Source organism: Terrapene carolina, unplaced genomic scaffold (assembly GCF_002925995.2).
Source record: "Terrapene carolina triunguis isolate 2854851 unplaced genomic scaffold, T_m_triunguis-2.0 Scaffold136, whole genome shotgun sequence".
NCBI lineage: Eukaryota > Metazoa > Chordata > Testudines > Emydidae > Terrapene > Terrapene triunguis.
In genome coordinates, this window is record NW_020664487.1 from 7,358,331 (window position 1) to 7,374,256 (window position 15,926).

General features: G+C 42.9%; 1 protein-coding gene across 5 annotated transcripts in view; it reads right to left on the reverse strand.

Moving 5' to 3' along the window:
* Positions 1-15,926, reverse strand: part of WRN (WRN RecQ like helicase) — a 91,262-nt gene that overhangs the window by 29,530 nt on the left and 45,806 nt on the right. For all 5 annotated transcript variants that reach the window (XM_029911922.1, XM_029911923.1, XM_029911921.1 and 2 more), the window contains 5 exons: positions 14,802-14,976; positions 10,369-10,550; positions 9,540-9,641; positions 9,090-9,182; positions 4,576-4,717 (listed from right to left, as the gene is read on the reverse strand). In XM_029911922.1, coding sequence (XP_029767782.1) covers positions 4,576-4,717; positions 9,090-9,182; positions 9,540-9,641; positions 10,369-10,550; positions 14,802-14,976 — 694 coding nt within the window. The remainder of the gene's footprint in view (positions 1-4,575; positions 4,718-9,089; positions 9,183-9,539; positions 9,642-10,368; positions 10,551-14,801; positions 14,977-15,926) is intronic.

The following is a 15,926-nucleotide window of genomic DNA, read 5'->3' on the forward strand; positions in this document are numbered from 1 at the left end:
ACCTCACTGCTGTCACTTGGAGTGACGACAGGGTACTTTCCTCTGTGCCTATTCATTCCACTTCGGGGCCTTCTGCCAAGACTGCCTAAGGACTGTGGCCACAATTTGCTCGTCTGATAGGATCCAGGGCCACCACTCCCTCTAGCATCTCCTGAACCTAGTACAGAGAAGATCCCCAATTCTGAAAGCACAAGGACCCAGGTTGCATCCCTCTTCCCTCCTCCCCTTGGGTGGACTGCAGAGAAGAGCCAGTCAGAGACTCCAGGTGGTAGGGGCAGAAGCAGCCAAAACAGGGACTGCTGCACTGGGGGGGGAGGGGGGGACAGAGTAAAATGAGGCCCAGCAGGGGCCGCCCTTCTGGACCCAGAACGGTGCAGGGGAGATGCTACATAGCACACTCTGGGGGCACTAGACCCACTGGCTGTGGCCTCAGCAAGCCAGCAGCCAAACTGGGGATGGGTGGGGCGGGGTTTGTAGGCAGCACACCTGAGGAGAGGTTTAAGGAGGGTTTGAAGGTGGATAATGAGGTAGCTCTTCCCAAGCATGATGGTCAGCATGGGAGGAAGCATGAAGGCGCTTGTTTGAAAACTTAACCAGTGGATGATAGAAGCTGACATCATGGCCCAACTGGAAGCTGTTGTCAACACCCTGATCGTCAATATGAGATACTAGGTCAGGGGCAATAGGGTGCGAAGGGCCGTGAAAGTGAAGCCACGCAGCTTATGTTCGATGCGATAGAGAAGGGAGAGCCAGTGGAGGGATTCCAAGAGAGAAGTGACTTGGTCAAAGTGATGGGCCAGGAAAATGATCCATGCAGCAGCATTCTCAATGTATCGAGACAGCATTTGTCAAGGCCCGAGAGAAAGATGCTGCAGTAATCAAGATGTGAGATGATGGGAGCTTGGCTGAGAGTTTAGCTGTGCGGATGGACAGGAAAGGCCATATCTTAGACCTGTTATGCAGAAACAATAGGCAAGATTTAGACATATCCCAGATGTGAAGATCTAGAGTGGTCTGAATTGAAGATGGCACCCAGGTTACAGGTCTGAGTGACAGGCAGGATGCTGGTGTTGTCCACAGTGATCGAGAAAGGAGGTGACATTTCCTGGTACAGGCTAGGGTCTCCCACTCCTTGTTAGCCCCTATTCCTTCCTGCTATCATCTGTATCTGGGATGAGTGCAGGCTAAGAGCAGACCTAGTGGTCTGTGATGGTTAAGATGATGGCGCACCAGGTCTCTAGGAAGTAGCGTCATTCCACTCTCCAAGAGACTGAGTCAAAGGCTAGTTGTGTGGAGGGCAGAATTGACAAAGGGGAGTATCACAGACTAAGGACTCTGTGGGTGACATGTGCCAGTTCCTGCACTAGAGACAGAAAAGGAGAAAGGCACTTCCTCTGCAATATGTCTGCACCACGGTCATTCATGCCTTTGACATCCAAACTGAACTACTTCAACGAGCCTACTTGCATCTTGACTACCTTCAGCCATGGCAGACTGCATGCACATACCTGCTTATTTAGTGATCGCTGCCATGTGCAGCAGATCTCACCTGCGCTCTGCAAACTGTACTGTCCACCTACCTATTTGCTTCTGGGTACAATGCAAGGCGCTGACTTTTATCTACAAAAGCCCTCTAGGGTATGTGTTTCAGATACCTCACAGACTCTCTCCCCCAATGCAACATCTTCAGACAAAAGCGACAAAGAGTCCTGTGGCACCTTATAGACTAACAGAAGTATTGGAGCATCTTCAGACAGTTCAGACATTTGTGCTGTCCCCAGATTTGAACCTTGAGGCACTGGAAGCAGAATATTCTCAATGGAGACAGAGTAGTTCTTCCGAGGGTTGACCTTTGGTCTATTGGTTGTTTCAGTTTTTAAATGGTTGTATATGTGCCCAGAAGGAAAACCGGGAGCATTTTTATAAAAGTTAAGCAAACAAAAAAAAATCTGTAAATGCATACATACATAAAATCACAGGACTATCAAACAACATGAGACACATTCCTGATTTCCCTATCTGGTCCCCAGGAGAGAGATTGTATTCCAGGAGCAGCTTGCTCCATTAAGCACTCTGTCAAAAATTGAGAACTCATCTGTCCTAATCTGAGATTAGCCACAAAAGAGATGAAAGTGGCCTTGCTTAAAGGCACATGTGCTGACCGAGGAGTGGAGTTCCAGTGGAACTCAAACACCAGACAGCAGAAGTCACAGAATCAGAGAAACTTAGGACTGAAAAGGACCTTGAACAATTTCTGGGGAAAAGGGACACTTAATAAATAGTGAATTAGGTAACTGCACGGAGCACCACATTTATGTGATGCTGCTGAGATCACTGAAACGTGTGTTTTATACTTCTTTTTGCCAGTCTTTCATATTGTCACATTGAGATACCTTCATTCAATTCTTTTTTCTTGCTGATTCTTGCTAGTTCTTTATCTCTTATATTTGATACAATTCATATGTATAAAACATACTGGAAATCTGGCTGTTGATCTGCAGATTCAAAATTTGTTTGCAAAATTGGAATGAATCATGGACATTTGTGTTCCTGATTTTGTTTTTGTAATGCCTTCATTTAAACTTTTTCATTTATGGATTTTTGAAGTTTAAAAAGAATGGTATTTTATTTACAGGTACTATAGCATATAAATTATTCTCTAAAATATATATTGTAATGATATGTAATGTGCAATATTTACTTTCAGGAAGTGCGCACTGAAAACAATACTTACATTTAAAATACATAAAAATGTGTAATACAATGAATTTTTCAACTAGAGTTTTACAAGATATTGCCATATAAATAGGACTAACAGTATTTCAACTGTAATTAGCTGAAACAATGACTAACATCTTAGATATTATTAAATATTAGAATTATGACTAAAAGGTATTCACATGAGTGGCCACAAAGATTTTGGAGCCTAGAGTATCTCACAATAAAAAAGTACCCACATTATTTCAGTTGATTAATGTGGTCATGTTCTAAAGTTGCATATTTTTCTAGCAGCGGTGGTATAAAATTTCAGTCAAGGCAACTTCTTAATTTGAAGCTTCCCTGGAGGACTTGTTCAGTACCGTATGCTGACTCAGTTTTCAAATAATAGGTGAAATCTGATCTCTCTTGTGACCCACCTGAAGTCTGTCTAGGAGCCCACCTGTACCTATTTGTTATGAAAAGACACTGCTAGGTTAAATAAAATCCAAGCCAACACAATTCTTCATGAACTTCACACAAACCTTTTAAAGTATTTAGATATCTTATGGTGATAAGGATGGGTTATTTCCTAGAATATTTAGCCTTATTATACAACTTTCAAAGTCTTACAAACACCTTTTACAAAAAATAGAAACATTATAGACAGCAGTTGAGCTGAGGTTTACAGCTGGAGATAATTTTCATTACCATTTACATTGCTGTTTGGGGTAGCCTGCAACTTTCACATTATAAAGCCTTCTAACTTAAAAAACAAAACAAAACAAAAACAGAGGCATATAAACTGTGATCCGGATATTTTATTAAATATATCAATGCCAAGTTTTTAACATGAGTTATTCCTAATAAAGGGAAAAATTTAATCAAGTATTTCCCTACTATTAACAAGCAATTTTCTTCCAAGCTAAAAACACACACTTTTTCAAAATGTTTGTTTTGTGACTGTCTTCATATTTCATTCTTCAGTGATTATTTTCCCCATAATGTTTAAAAAGCCTTTACATGTAAAGATCTGTATAAATCATTCAATGCGCTTTGCTTCAACCCCATCCACCAGATTAAGTCAGCAAGACAAAAGTGCTCATTAACACAAGCATAATCTTCTACTCTACTCAATCATCAGTCAACAGGCTAGCTACTTTGAAATTTAGAGAACAGAAAGATGTATTCTACCCTTCACTGTAAACAAGCAACCCCTTTTAGTGTTAATGGAAGTTACACACCTGTATGGAGAGAGGAATACCTCCTCCCATTAGAAAAGTATTTCAGTTGCTATAAACAATACAAGAGATTAAATTGCAGGTAAAATGTTCACAGGTAGTGGAAAAGTTTCGATAACCCTCCAGTATTCGAGCTTACTGCCACTTGTTCAAAAGTTGACTGTAAACAATCCAGAAAGAGACAGTCTAGAGATTTAGAGGCAGCTCAATATACTGCTAAGTACAGGATCTTAGTTTGGACCCAAGCTCTTAGGCCAGAAAGGGCTGGGGATGTTGAATGTTTAACCTTTAGAAAAAGGAGCCTAAAATCGTGAACTCTTTTGGGCAGAGACCATCAACTTATTCATTGTACACAGTAAGGGCCCTGGTCTATAGACACTGCTGCAATACAAATAATCCATCATAATAATAAAGAGCAGCTCCAGGGCTAACACACCAGTGCTACTGAATTAGTCTGTTCAGCCTCTCTCTAGAGGAAGGCTCACTACACTGTAAGACTGGCCTTTGCTGGGGTTGGGGAGAGAGGTACTATTAAGTGAAACGTGTGTGTTGTTTCTGGGAGCAGGAAGGGGGGTGTTATCACAGGAATGCTATCCCTCCACCCCAAAAATACACAAGGAATTTTAACCACACTTACAGATCCTCGGAGAAACATAACCGGAACTCTAGTTCCAAACTTCTCGTCTAAGGCCTTCACTGCAGACATCAGCTGGTACGCTTGCTGACCGAAGTCCTGCAAACTCTCTTCTGTGTCACTGTTAATAGTGCAGCAATGGGTTCTAACATGCACAAGAAAACAAAGAGTAACTGCCAAGTGCTAAACACTCAGAAATAAGGGGCGTTATTTATTAAAATATAGTTAAAAATATAAAGCGTACGCTTGAATTACAGCTTTTACATTTAATTATGCAATTAAATATACCTTTAAATGCAAAAATCTAGTGTTCAAGATACAAAAGTCAAAATTCCATGAGGTAAAACTCTGTGGGCAACACTAACTTGTGACTGAAGACCTGTAGCAGAGTTAGCACTGTGTGAACAACTCTTAACCCTTTGAACATCTTGAGTATTCTAGTATGTTACCCAACAGCTTTCAAGTTGCTTTTACACTACTTTTTGCATTTAACTACCATGGGGCTAGGGAAGTCCTGAGATACCAGTTTTATGTGGATCGTAGCCACAGTTCTCCTCAGGTACATGGGGGGAAAAAACACCAGAAAAAATTAAAAGCAGGTCATTTGGTGGGAGTGGGGAGGGCTATATCTCCCAAACAACCCCAAATTAACACAAACTTAAGCCAAGACCTTTTACTGGCATTGAAATTGTAAAGCCAATGTGACTTTGCATGTAGATTTAGGGCACAATGAAAAATCATCTCTAAAATAAAATTCTGCTCTAATCATAACTACAGTGCAGCTAAGGGATTATCCCATAATTTGGGAACGGACAGGAAGCATAGCTGAACTGATTACTTTCTTCTGAGAGCAGCATTAGTACATCTAGATCAGTGGTTTTCAAACTTTTTTTCTGGCGACCCAGTTGAAGAAAATTGTTGATGCCCGCGACCCAACGGAGCTGGGGATGAGGTGTTTGGGAGTGGGGGTGAGAGCTGCGGGGTGGGGCCGGGAATGAGGAGTTTAGAGTGTGGGAGGGGGCTCTGGGCTGGGGCAGAGGGTTGGGGTGCGTGAGGGGGGCAGGGCTCTGGGCTGGGGGTGCAGGCTCTGGGGTGGGGCCAGGGATGAGGGACTTGGGGTGCAGGAAGGGGCTCCGGGTTTGGGGGGGGCACAGGGTTGGGGCACAGGCGTACCTCGGGTGGCTCCTGGTCAGCAGCACAGCGGGGGTGCTAAAGCAGGCTTCCTGCCTGTCCTGGCACCGCGGACCGCTCTGTGCCCCGGAAGTGGGCAGCAGCAGGTCCGGCTCCTAGGCGGAGGCGCGCAAGCAGCTCCACATGGCTCTCGCCTGCAGCCACACCCCCCCCCCCACAGCTCCCATTGGCCGGTTCCCAGCCAATGGGAGTGTGGAGCCAGTGCTCAGGGCGAGAGCAGCGTGCAGAGCCCCGTGGCCCCCCGCCTAGGAGCCAGACCTGCTGCTGGCCACTTCTGGGGCACAGTGCGATGTCAGAACCGGTAAGGAGTAGCCTGCCTTAGCCAGGAAGCACCACCGACAGGACTTTTAACAGCTCGGTCAGCGGTGCTGACCAGAGCCTTTGCAACCCAGTGCCTTACATTCTGTGACTCAGTACTGGGTCGCGACCCGCAGTTTGAAAACCACTGATCTACATGCCTTATACCAGAATTCTTACACTGCCAGGGAATACAGACACACAGTCTACTACAAGTTCAAAAATGAAAGACATTTCTACTTCTATTGATGTTATTCAAACATGTAGTGGTCTTATCCCTCCTTGAACATTTGTCCCATTAATGTTGATATTAGTTACATGCATACGTCAAGTAGCAATAGGAGACTAAATCCCATCAAACAGCAGAGTTAAGAACACCTTACTAGATGCCTAAAAAGCCACAGTCAAGGAAGAAGACTGTGCTGGTTAAAAAAACAACTTGGTTTATAGCAAACGGATGAAAGGGGAAGTTGATAGTAATGAATATAAATCAGAAGTTAGGAATTGTAGAAAATTGATAAGGGAAGTAAAAGGCCACAAGGAGAAATGTATGACCAGCAGAGTTAAGGACAATTAGAAGAATTTTTTTAAATATAGTTGGCAAAAAAAGAATCCTGAGAATGATATTGGTCCTCTGCTAGTTGGAAATGGTAGAATTATGAGTAATGCAGAAAAGACGGGAGTGTTCAAAAATATTTCTGTTCTGTATTTGGTGAAAAAACTGATTATTAGTCTAATCAGATGGTGATGACACTACTCTTTTCACTCCACTAATATCTCAGGAGGAAATTAGACATTTTTAATCACCAGGTCCAGATAACTCGCATGCAAGCGTTTTAAAAGAGATGGCTGAGGAGCTTGCTGGACCATTAATGTTGATTTTCAATAAGTCTCAGCGCACTGGGGAAGTTCCAGGAGACTGGAAGAAACTAATGTTGTGTCAATTTTTTTAAAAGGATAAATGGGATGACCTGGGTAATTAGAGGCAAGTTGGTCTGACATCAATCCCAGGAAAGATAATGGAGTGACTGATAAAGGACTCGATTAATAAAGAGTTAAAGGAGGGTAATGTTGATTTGCATTAGTTACATGGATTTACGCAAAACAGGTCCTGCCAAACTAATTTAATGTCTTTTTTTGACGAGATTACAAGGTTGGTTGATAAAGGTAACAGTGTTGATGTAATACACTTAGACTACTGTAAGGCGTTTGACCTGGCCCTGCATGACATTTTGATTAAAAACTTGAAAGATATAAAATTAACATGCCACATTAAATGGATTAACAACTGGCTAACTGATAGATCTCAAATGTAAACAAACAGGGAATAGTCATTGGGCAGGTGTGTTTCCAGTGGGGTCCAACAGGGATCAGTTCTTGGCCCTATGCTAATTTAACATTTTATCAGTGACCTGGAAGAAAATATAAAATCATCACGGATAAAGATGACACAAAAGTTGGGGGAGTGGTAAATAATCAAGACAAGTCACTGATACAGAGTGACTTAGATCGCTTTGTATCCTGGGCACAAATAAACAATATGAGTTTTAATACCGCTAAATGTCAGTGCATACATCTAGGATCAAAGAATATAGGCCATACTTGCAGAATGGAGGACTCTATCCTGGGAGGCAGTGACTCTGAAAACGATTTGGGGGTTGTGGTGGATAATCAGCTGAACGTGAGCTCCCAGTGTGATGCTGTGGCCAAAAGAGCTAATGCAATTCTGGGATGCATAAGCAGGTTAATCTTGCATAGGAGCAGAGAGGTTATTTTACCACTCTATTTGGCACTGGTGTGACCACTGATGGAATACTGTGTCTAGTTCTGGTGCCCACAATTCAAGAAAGATGTTGATAAATTGGAGAGGGTGTTGAGAAGAGCCAGGAGAATGATTAAAGGATTAGAAAACCTGCCTTAGTGACAGACTCAAAAAGCTCAATCTATTTAGCTTAACAAAGAGAAGGTTAAGGGGTGACTTGATCATAGTCTATATGTACCTACATGGGGAACCAATATTTAATACTGGCTCTTCAATCCAGCAGAGAAAGGTATAACACACTTGTTTTCAAACTTTTTGTATTGGTGATCCCTTTCGCACAGCAAGCTTGTGAGTGTGCTCCCCACTTATAAATTAAAAACCGGGGGGGAGTAAAGGGAGGAATTTAATTTAATGGTGGCTTGGGGCTGACAGCCCCATGGAGCTGACAGCTCGGGACCCCCATGTAACCACCTTGCGACTCCCTGAGGGGTCAGGACCCCCAGTTTGAGAACCCCTGGTGTAACATGATCCAATGGCTGAAAACTGCAGCTAGACAAATTCAGACTGGAAATCAGGCATACATTTTTGACCGTGAGCGTAATTAACCATTGAAACAACTTACCAAAGGTCGTTGTAGATTCTCCATCACTGACCATTTTAAATCAAGATTTAAACAATCTCCTAAAAGACCTGTTCTAGGAATCATTTTGTAGAAGTTCTATGGCCTGTGTTATACAGCAGGTCGGACTAGATGACCACAAACGGTCACTTGTGGCTTTGAAATCTATGACAGTCAAGCGGTATAAAAAAAATTTGCTGGCACACACAGCTTTTAAATTTTCTTCAGAATTAATTCTGTGAGGCAGATACCAAAGATTTTAAAAGGTGTGAAACGTAACATTTATTTTACAGTCTTCAGGAGTATTGCAATAAGTCACTTAAAAAAAATAAAAACATTAATAGCCGCAGTGATCTTTTGTTACAGGCTTTACTACAATCTAGGATTTGGTGTGGTGCATATGCATTGCCTCCTGTCACACTCCAGTACCGAGATGATAAGCCTACAACTACAGACACTGCTGTTCGAACACAAAAGCAAATTTCAGGAGGCTTTTTGTATTGATCAGAATACTCACAAACATAAGTGCACAAAAAAACAGAATATTTTATTAGGAGAAATTACTGATGTACTTATTTTCATTTGTCTTGTATGTTATAGGGAAGATAGATAGTCTAAACACTGTAGTCTTTAGGGAGGAACATTTACCTGAACCGGCAATTATCACAGCATTTTTCTGTTCCCATGATGCCAGAGGAGGCCTTCCGGAGTTGTTTGTCTTCAAAATGAGACAAGATGATTCTACCCACGGGAACATCGAGAATTAAATAAAAGAACAAGAATTTACACGTTAAATTCATTGCAAAAAAACAATGAGTTGAAATCATCATCATTAATTGATTCACCTGGGAGCCAATTATTTGCACTTGATTTCACCAGAGACAAGGACGTTTGTTTTTAAAAAGTAAATCAGAAGTTCCTAATGCTGGTATTTAATTATGCAAAAGATGGTAAATATCACTTTTTAAAATAAAATTGCATTTTTGCAAAGCATTTAAGTTATGTAGCTACATCTTCAGCTGTGACTGAACTGCAATGGCCAATACGAATTGCGTACTGTGGACTTACAGAAAATGTGCAGTAAAATATAATACTCACTTTCTCCTGCAGCTGTTTGAGTTAAGGTACTTCTCTATCTTTGCCGCCATCTTTAATTTGTATAGTCGGAATCCTTCATTACGTATCTCATTTAAAAGATATCTGCCATTAAAACAAAAAACAAATAAGCTTAAACACTTGTCCACAAGTTTCTCTTTGAACGAATAGTGACAGCATACTCACAGTACCTACCACATTCAACCTATTTCATACACAGCAGTGGTTCTCAATCTGTAGTTGGACAGTGCTCCACAAAAAGTCTTTCCCTACAGCACAACACACTAAACCTTCAAGATCCCTGCCAGGGGAAGGGGGAGGCGGATGGAGATGGACATGAGAGAGACCTTTCTGTCATCTTCCTTTCTGTGGGTGTCTTTGTAAGAGAAACACTGACATATCATCAGTGGGAACTAGACTAAGGGACTGCAAGGATGGTGCACTGACTATCGAGAAGTCCAAGCCTGAACAGGTCAGTTTTAGGGAAAGACTGAATTCATGTTGCTTTTAAGTATATGTTTTCCAAAAATAACAACAGGCCCTGTACTTAGCATTCTAACCGCTACCTTCCTTCACATCATGGACCCTCTCAGGGAAGCAGGGTGGGACGAAGCAGAAGACTGCTGGACGCATACTGTGTTCCTGGAGGATATCATTGCATAACGAATGTTTTCACATATATTAAGCGAAGGCACCATATAGCAAAGCAACAGAGTATCTTCGCTACCGGCAAACATTTTAAACCCGCCCCCTCCTGCTCATTCATGATAGTAAATTCTGGCTACAGAATGAACAAGTTTCCTATGACCCCAGGCTGTTCCCAAGACTATACCTGTTAAAAGTCATATCGGCTGCAGTCCAAAATACGTAACAAGAAGCAGGAAGCCCATCACGGCCAGCCCTTCCAATTTCTTGGTAGTAGGATTCCATTTCCTTAGGGGCACCATAATGAATAACTCTCCGGATGTCTGCTTTATTGATACCCATTCCAAAGGCCACCGTAGCCACAATGCACTGGGAAATAATCATAACATACGTGTTTAACTTAGCTGTTAAACACAAGCTAAATATGAGTCAACAGTGTGATGCTGTTGCAAAAAAAGCAAACGTGATTCTGGGATGTATTAACAGGTGTGTTGTGAGCAAGACACGAGAAGTCATTCTTCCGCTCTACTCTGCTCTGGTTAGGCCTCAGCTGGAGTATTGTGTCCAGTTCTGGGCACCGCATTTCAAGAAAGATGTGGAGAAATTGGAAAGGGTCCAGAGAAGAGCAACAAGAATGATTAAAGGTCTTGAGAACATGACCTATGAAGCAAGGCTGAAAGAATTGGGTTTGTTTAGTTTGGAAAAGAGAAGACTGAGAGGGGACATGATAGCAGTTTTCAGGTATCTAAAAGGGTGTCATAAGGAGGAGGGAGAAAACTTGTTCACCTTAGCCTCTGAGGATAGAACAAGAAGCAATGGGCTTAAACTGCAGCAATGGAGGTCTAGGTTGGACATTAGGAAAAAGTTCCTAACTGTCAGGGTGGTTAAACACTGGAATAAATTGCCTAGGGAGGTTGTGGAATCTCCATCTCTGGAGATATTTAAGAGTAGGTTAGATAAATGTCTATCAGGGATGGTCTAGACAGTATTTGGTCCTGCCATGCGGGCAGGGGACTGGACTCGATGACCTCTCGAGGTCCCTTCCAGTCCTAGAATCTATGAATCTATGAATCTATGAATCTATAAAAATAGGTCTAAACCTCTATTAATGCCAACACAGTGTGTAATGACTTTTGTGCCACAGATTCAAATTCAGCCTAAAGTTTAGTAGCTTCAAATCACACTCAGCTTCTATACTGCTGTCAGTAAGGAGTCATGTATTGGTTGCAGCATAAGCACATCATTAATCACAGTCATAATGAGTCAGCAGACTTAGAATGCTTAGAGCAGGGGATGAGAAGTTAGGAACACTGGGTTCAACCACCAATAGAACAAGTCACTGTAACTTTTGATGATTGAGATTATCCATATAGAATACAGATATACACATTTTTACTCCCGAGTGCATTCTGTGCCAAAAAATTAAAAAGTCTGCACACGCTTCTGCAAGTTTTATTTGTCAATAAATAAATGCAGAGGCTCCAGCATGGCAGTGGGGAGCACAGGCCACTGGCTGCATGAAGGTGGGAGATCACCCGACAGCCTCCCTATTTCCCCCCCCCCACCCCCCCGGGGACACAGACTCAGCGGTGAGGCTGCACCCGACTCCAACACAGCACAAGGCCTAGGCCTGCCCCAGAAACACCCTGGGGCCCTGCCCCTCTGTGCCAGGTACGGGGCAGGCAGCTCAACCAGGCAGGATCCAAGTGTGGAGGGGCTCAGTGTGGAGGGATCCAGGTGTGGGGTGAGAGGATTTGTGTGGGACAATCTGGGTGCAGGCAGCTCATTGGGGGATTTAGGTGTGGGGGAGGGATCTGGATGCACACAGGCTCATTGGGGGGTTTCCAGGTGCAGGGGCAATGGGACTCTGCCGGGGCTTCCAGGTAAAGGTGGTTGGGGCTCAGCGGAGAGGTCTGGGGGTCTCAATGGAGTGGTCTGGGTGCTGGGGGAGGGGGGTTTGGTGGGGTGGGCGTCTGGGTGCAGCTAGTTGGCAGTCAGTGGCGTGGGGGTTTGAGTGCAGGGAGCTCAGTTGGGGTGGTCGGGGGGCAGGGGTGGGGACTCCAGATGCAGGGTTTGAGGTTCAATGGGAGTGAGGTTTGGGTTTGGAGGACTAGGGTGGTTCTGGACGGACTGGGTGAGGCTTGGCAGGGGTGTCTGGGTCTGAGAAGTTTGAATGCATGGGGGTTGGGTGTATGGGGGAGCAGCTCCCCATGCAGTGACCCCTCTCCCCACATCTGAGGAGCGACGGCGGGAGGAAGCAAGGGAGGATGCTGAGCTTCCTGAAGCTGAGGGAGGTTTCTGGGGGTGGGTCTGACACAGCCCCAGCCACTTGTTGCAGGGGAAGAGGAAGTCCCGTCCTCTCCTGCCTCCAGCCCAGCCAGGTCTAGCAGCTGATCTCGGCTCAAGGTAGGAGCCACTGGCTGGGGTGTTCCCAACCCCGCAGTGATTTACCTCTCCGCCGGCTGCTCCGGGTGCCTGAAACAATGTACCTGCACTGCTAGGGAGTGGTGCGTGACTGCTCTTGCAGCTTCCCTTTGCTTCCCTGTCAGAAAGTCATTTTTCTGTGGGGGACATGAATTCTGTGCACGCGCAGTGGCACAGAATTCCCCCAGGAGTAACAAATACATGTTTGCACAGCTCTTTCAGATCAGAGACGTAATAAAAATGACCTGCAACTTTATATTTTCCTCTAAGAGCGAAAGAGAGAATCATCAGGGCAAAGAGGTTGAAATACTAAAAGTCAATCTTTAAAAGCAGCAAGCTATAACTGTTTCTTTGTGCACGTGTGATTCAGCAGCGATTTGGTAAGCATAGTGAAAGCAAACTTGCAGTGGATTGTTTATCACAGATTTCTGATCACTGTTGTACTAATTTAGATGTGATATATGGACTAAGGGTGTTAACATAAACCAGTTACTGTCTAACATTAAACAGTGTTAAACAAGGTCCACGGCTTGGAATGCAGAGACCTCAGCGTGCTTGGCACCATGGCAAATAAACTATTAAAAAAATCTTTTAAACCTTTTATTAAAGAGACAGAAAAGGAAAAACAGTTAAAGCATTTGAAATATAAAGTATTAAATAAGGTTTCCATGTTAACATCTCTTGTTCCCTTTCCATTTAGCTGTAGACAGTTTTTAGAAGGAAAACACCCTCCTCCCCACATTCTTTGACAGTCTCTCAGATAGGATCAAAGGTAGTAATAACTGTACTTTGGGGGAAAAAAGAGAAGATCGTTCAGATGGGCTGATGATGTCACTGTTACTGCTGTTGTAAAAATCTAGTATTAGAAGGAACCTCCCGCCTTTCTTTGACAGTCTTAGATGGTATTAAAGAGGGTAATAACGGTCATCCCAGATGGTATCTGGGTTTCAGCGGGAGCTGGTGGGGTGGTGATGTCATCTGGTTCCCTCCCTCTCTGGCCCATTCTCATCAGGACACTTCTTAGGATCAGAATGAAGAAGGCCCAGGGTCCCAGGAAACAATGGGGGTCGCAGCCATGATGGTGAAGCTCGCTCCAGTAGCTTCTGTCTGTTTTTCTTTTGATTTTTCATACCTTTCTCGACAAAATCTCTTTCTTTTAAGGACTCAAAAAGGGAGTAATGGGTGGAACAGCCCCTACCTTCAGTATTTTATCTACCAATTAGGCCCAATATTTGACACATCAATTTTGACTCATTAACTCTCAGTTCCACATCTCCTGTTTTTAAGAAGCATAATTTCAAGACAGCTTTTGAATCATATCAATATGCCTTTTTGTTTAGACCAATTCAGTTATTCTGTCTCCCTTTTGCACTTTTTTGTCCATCCACATTTGTTATTCTAGGTTTTAGTAACATCTTATGAACTTTTACATACTTTTTACAGTTGAGCTCAATTCGGGTAAAGTTGTAGGCTCAATTGTCACAACAGCATACAATCGCAATAAATCACAGAAGTTCCATTCATTAACCCAGAACAGTTCACGAGAAATTTTCTACAGCCTCCTAATGATTTCCCATGGCAACATGAAGATCATACTGTTGCAGAAACACATGGCATTTAAGCGAAATAATATTCCACTTCAGGGACTAGTCAAAACCTGAAGATATAATATTATTTTCAAAATAAGATAATGGATAGAAATGCATTTCCTGCCTTGCCTTTTTCCTAGAAAGACAAGAGAAAGAATATATGTGAATGAGGCTAAGTGTATACAGAGGAGCTTAGTATGGGGCCATTTAAAAATATACCATTTACCCACCAAGCAGCTCAAAAGTAGAATGTTATTTCCTGCGGCATTACTGTGATCTATGTGACAGAATGACTGCACATCAGCAGTGAGAAAAGTCACTCCTAATTATACACTGTAGACTGTACAGCCAGGAAAGACTGAAGTATTTGAGGATGAAGTGTATGTTTAAGATCTTTATAAAGTAAACGAGGCTAACACGAAGGTCAGAAATTATGTCACTGTAGACAGACTGTGGAAGCCAAAGGATAGTTTCTTGCCCATAATGTCAAAGGTACAAAGTAAATTTGAAAAAAAGACTGATATTTCAAAATTCTCTCACTCTGTACATGTCAAAGGAATAACTAAACCATTTCCTACAGAACATATCCTGTAGTACGAATTTATACCTGAATTTCATCTCTCATGAACCTGTGATGAACGTCTTTCCTTGCTTTGATTCCCATGCCAGCATGGTATGTGCCACAGGACAAGTTTAATTTCATCAGCTCAGCAGCTACTTGTTCAGTGATCTTCCTTGAAGGGCAATAAACGATAGTGGGTCCTTCAAACTCATATGTAGAGCTAAGGAAAATAATAATACAATAAATAAACATGCTGTAAATGATAGGAGGCCACTTGTGAACCACACGTTCAACATCTGACTCAACAGACTAAGGGCTGCCAGGCTGTAGATTTTGCAGCAAGTCTTCATTATCCTGGACATTAGCAGCTTAAAAATCTGCATTATTCTTCTCATTTATTTTTAATATGTTCTCTCTAGGGGGCAGATATCTAGCTGATTTAAACCGTCACCACTCCATAGCCTTCCATGCAGCTATGACAATTAACACCAGCTAAGGATCTCTTCCTCGGGGGGGGAGGGATAGCTCAGTGGTTTGAGCATTGGCCTGCTAAACCCAGGGTTGTGAATTCAATCCTTCAGGGGGCCACTTAGGGATCTGGGGCAAAAATCAGTACTTGGTCCTGCTAGTGAAGGCAGGGGGCTGGACTCGATGACCTTTCGAGGTCCCTTCCAATTCTATGAGAGAGGTATATCGTTATTATTTTCCTGGATTCTTAGCCAGGTTAAGAATCTTGTCAGACACAAAGAGGTTCAGAAAAGATAAAATCTCTTCCATTTCTATAGTATTTGTTACCTGAAAGATTCTAAACGTTTACCAACATCATATATTGCTGCTACATTATAACTCTCCTGGGTGATGTTCTGTCTAGTGCACTTCTTGTGTGAATCACAGTACTAGTTTCAGCAAAAACAACGAGGAGTCCTTGTGGCACCTTAGAGACTAACAAATTTATTTGGGCATAAGCTTTTGTGGGCTAAAACCCACTTCATCAGGTGCAGGGAGTGGAAAATACAGTAGGGTATAAATACACAGCATATGAAAAGATGGGCGTTGCCTTACCAAGTTGGGGGGGGTGGGGGGGGTCAGTGCTACTCCCATCTTTTCATGTGCTGTGTATTTATACCCTACTGTATCTTCCACTCTATGCATCTGATGAAGTGGGTTTTA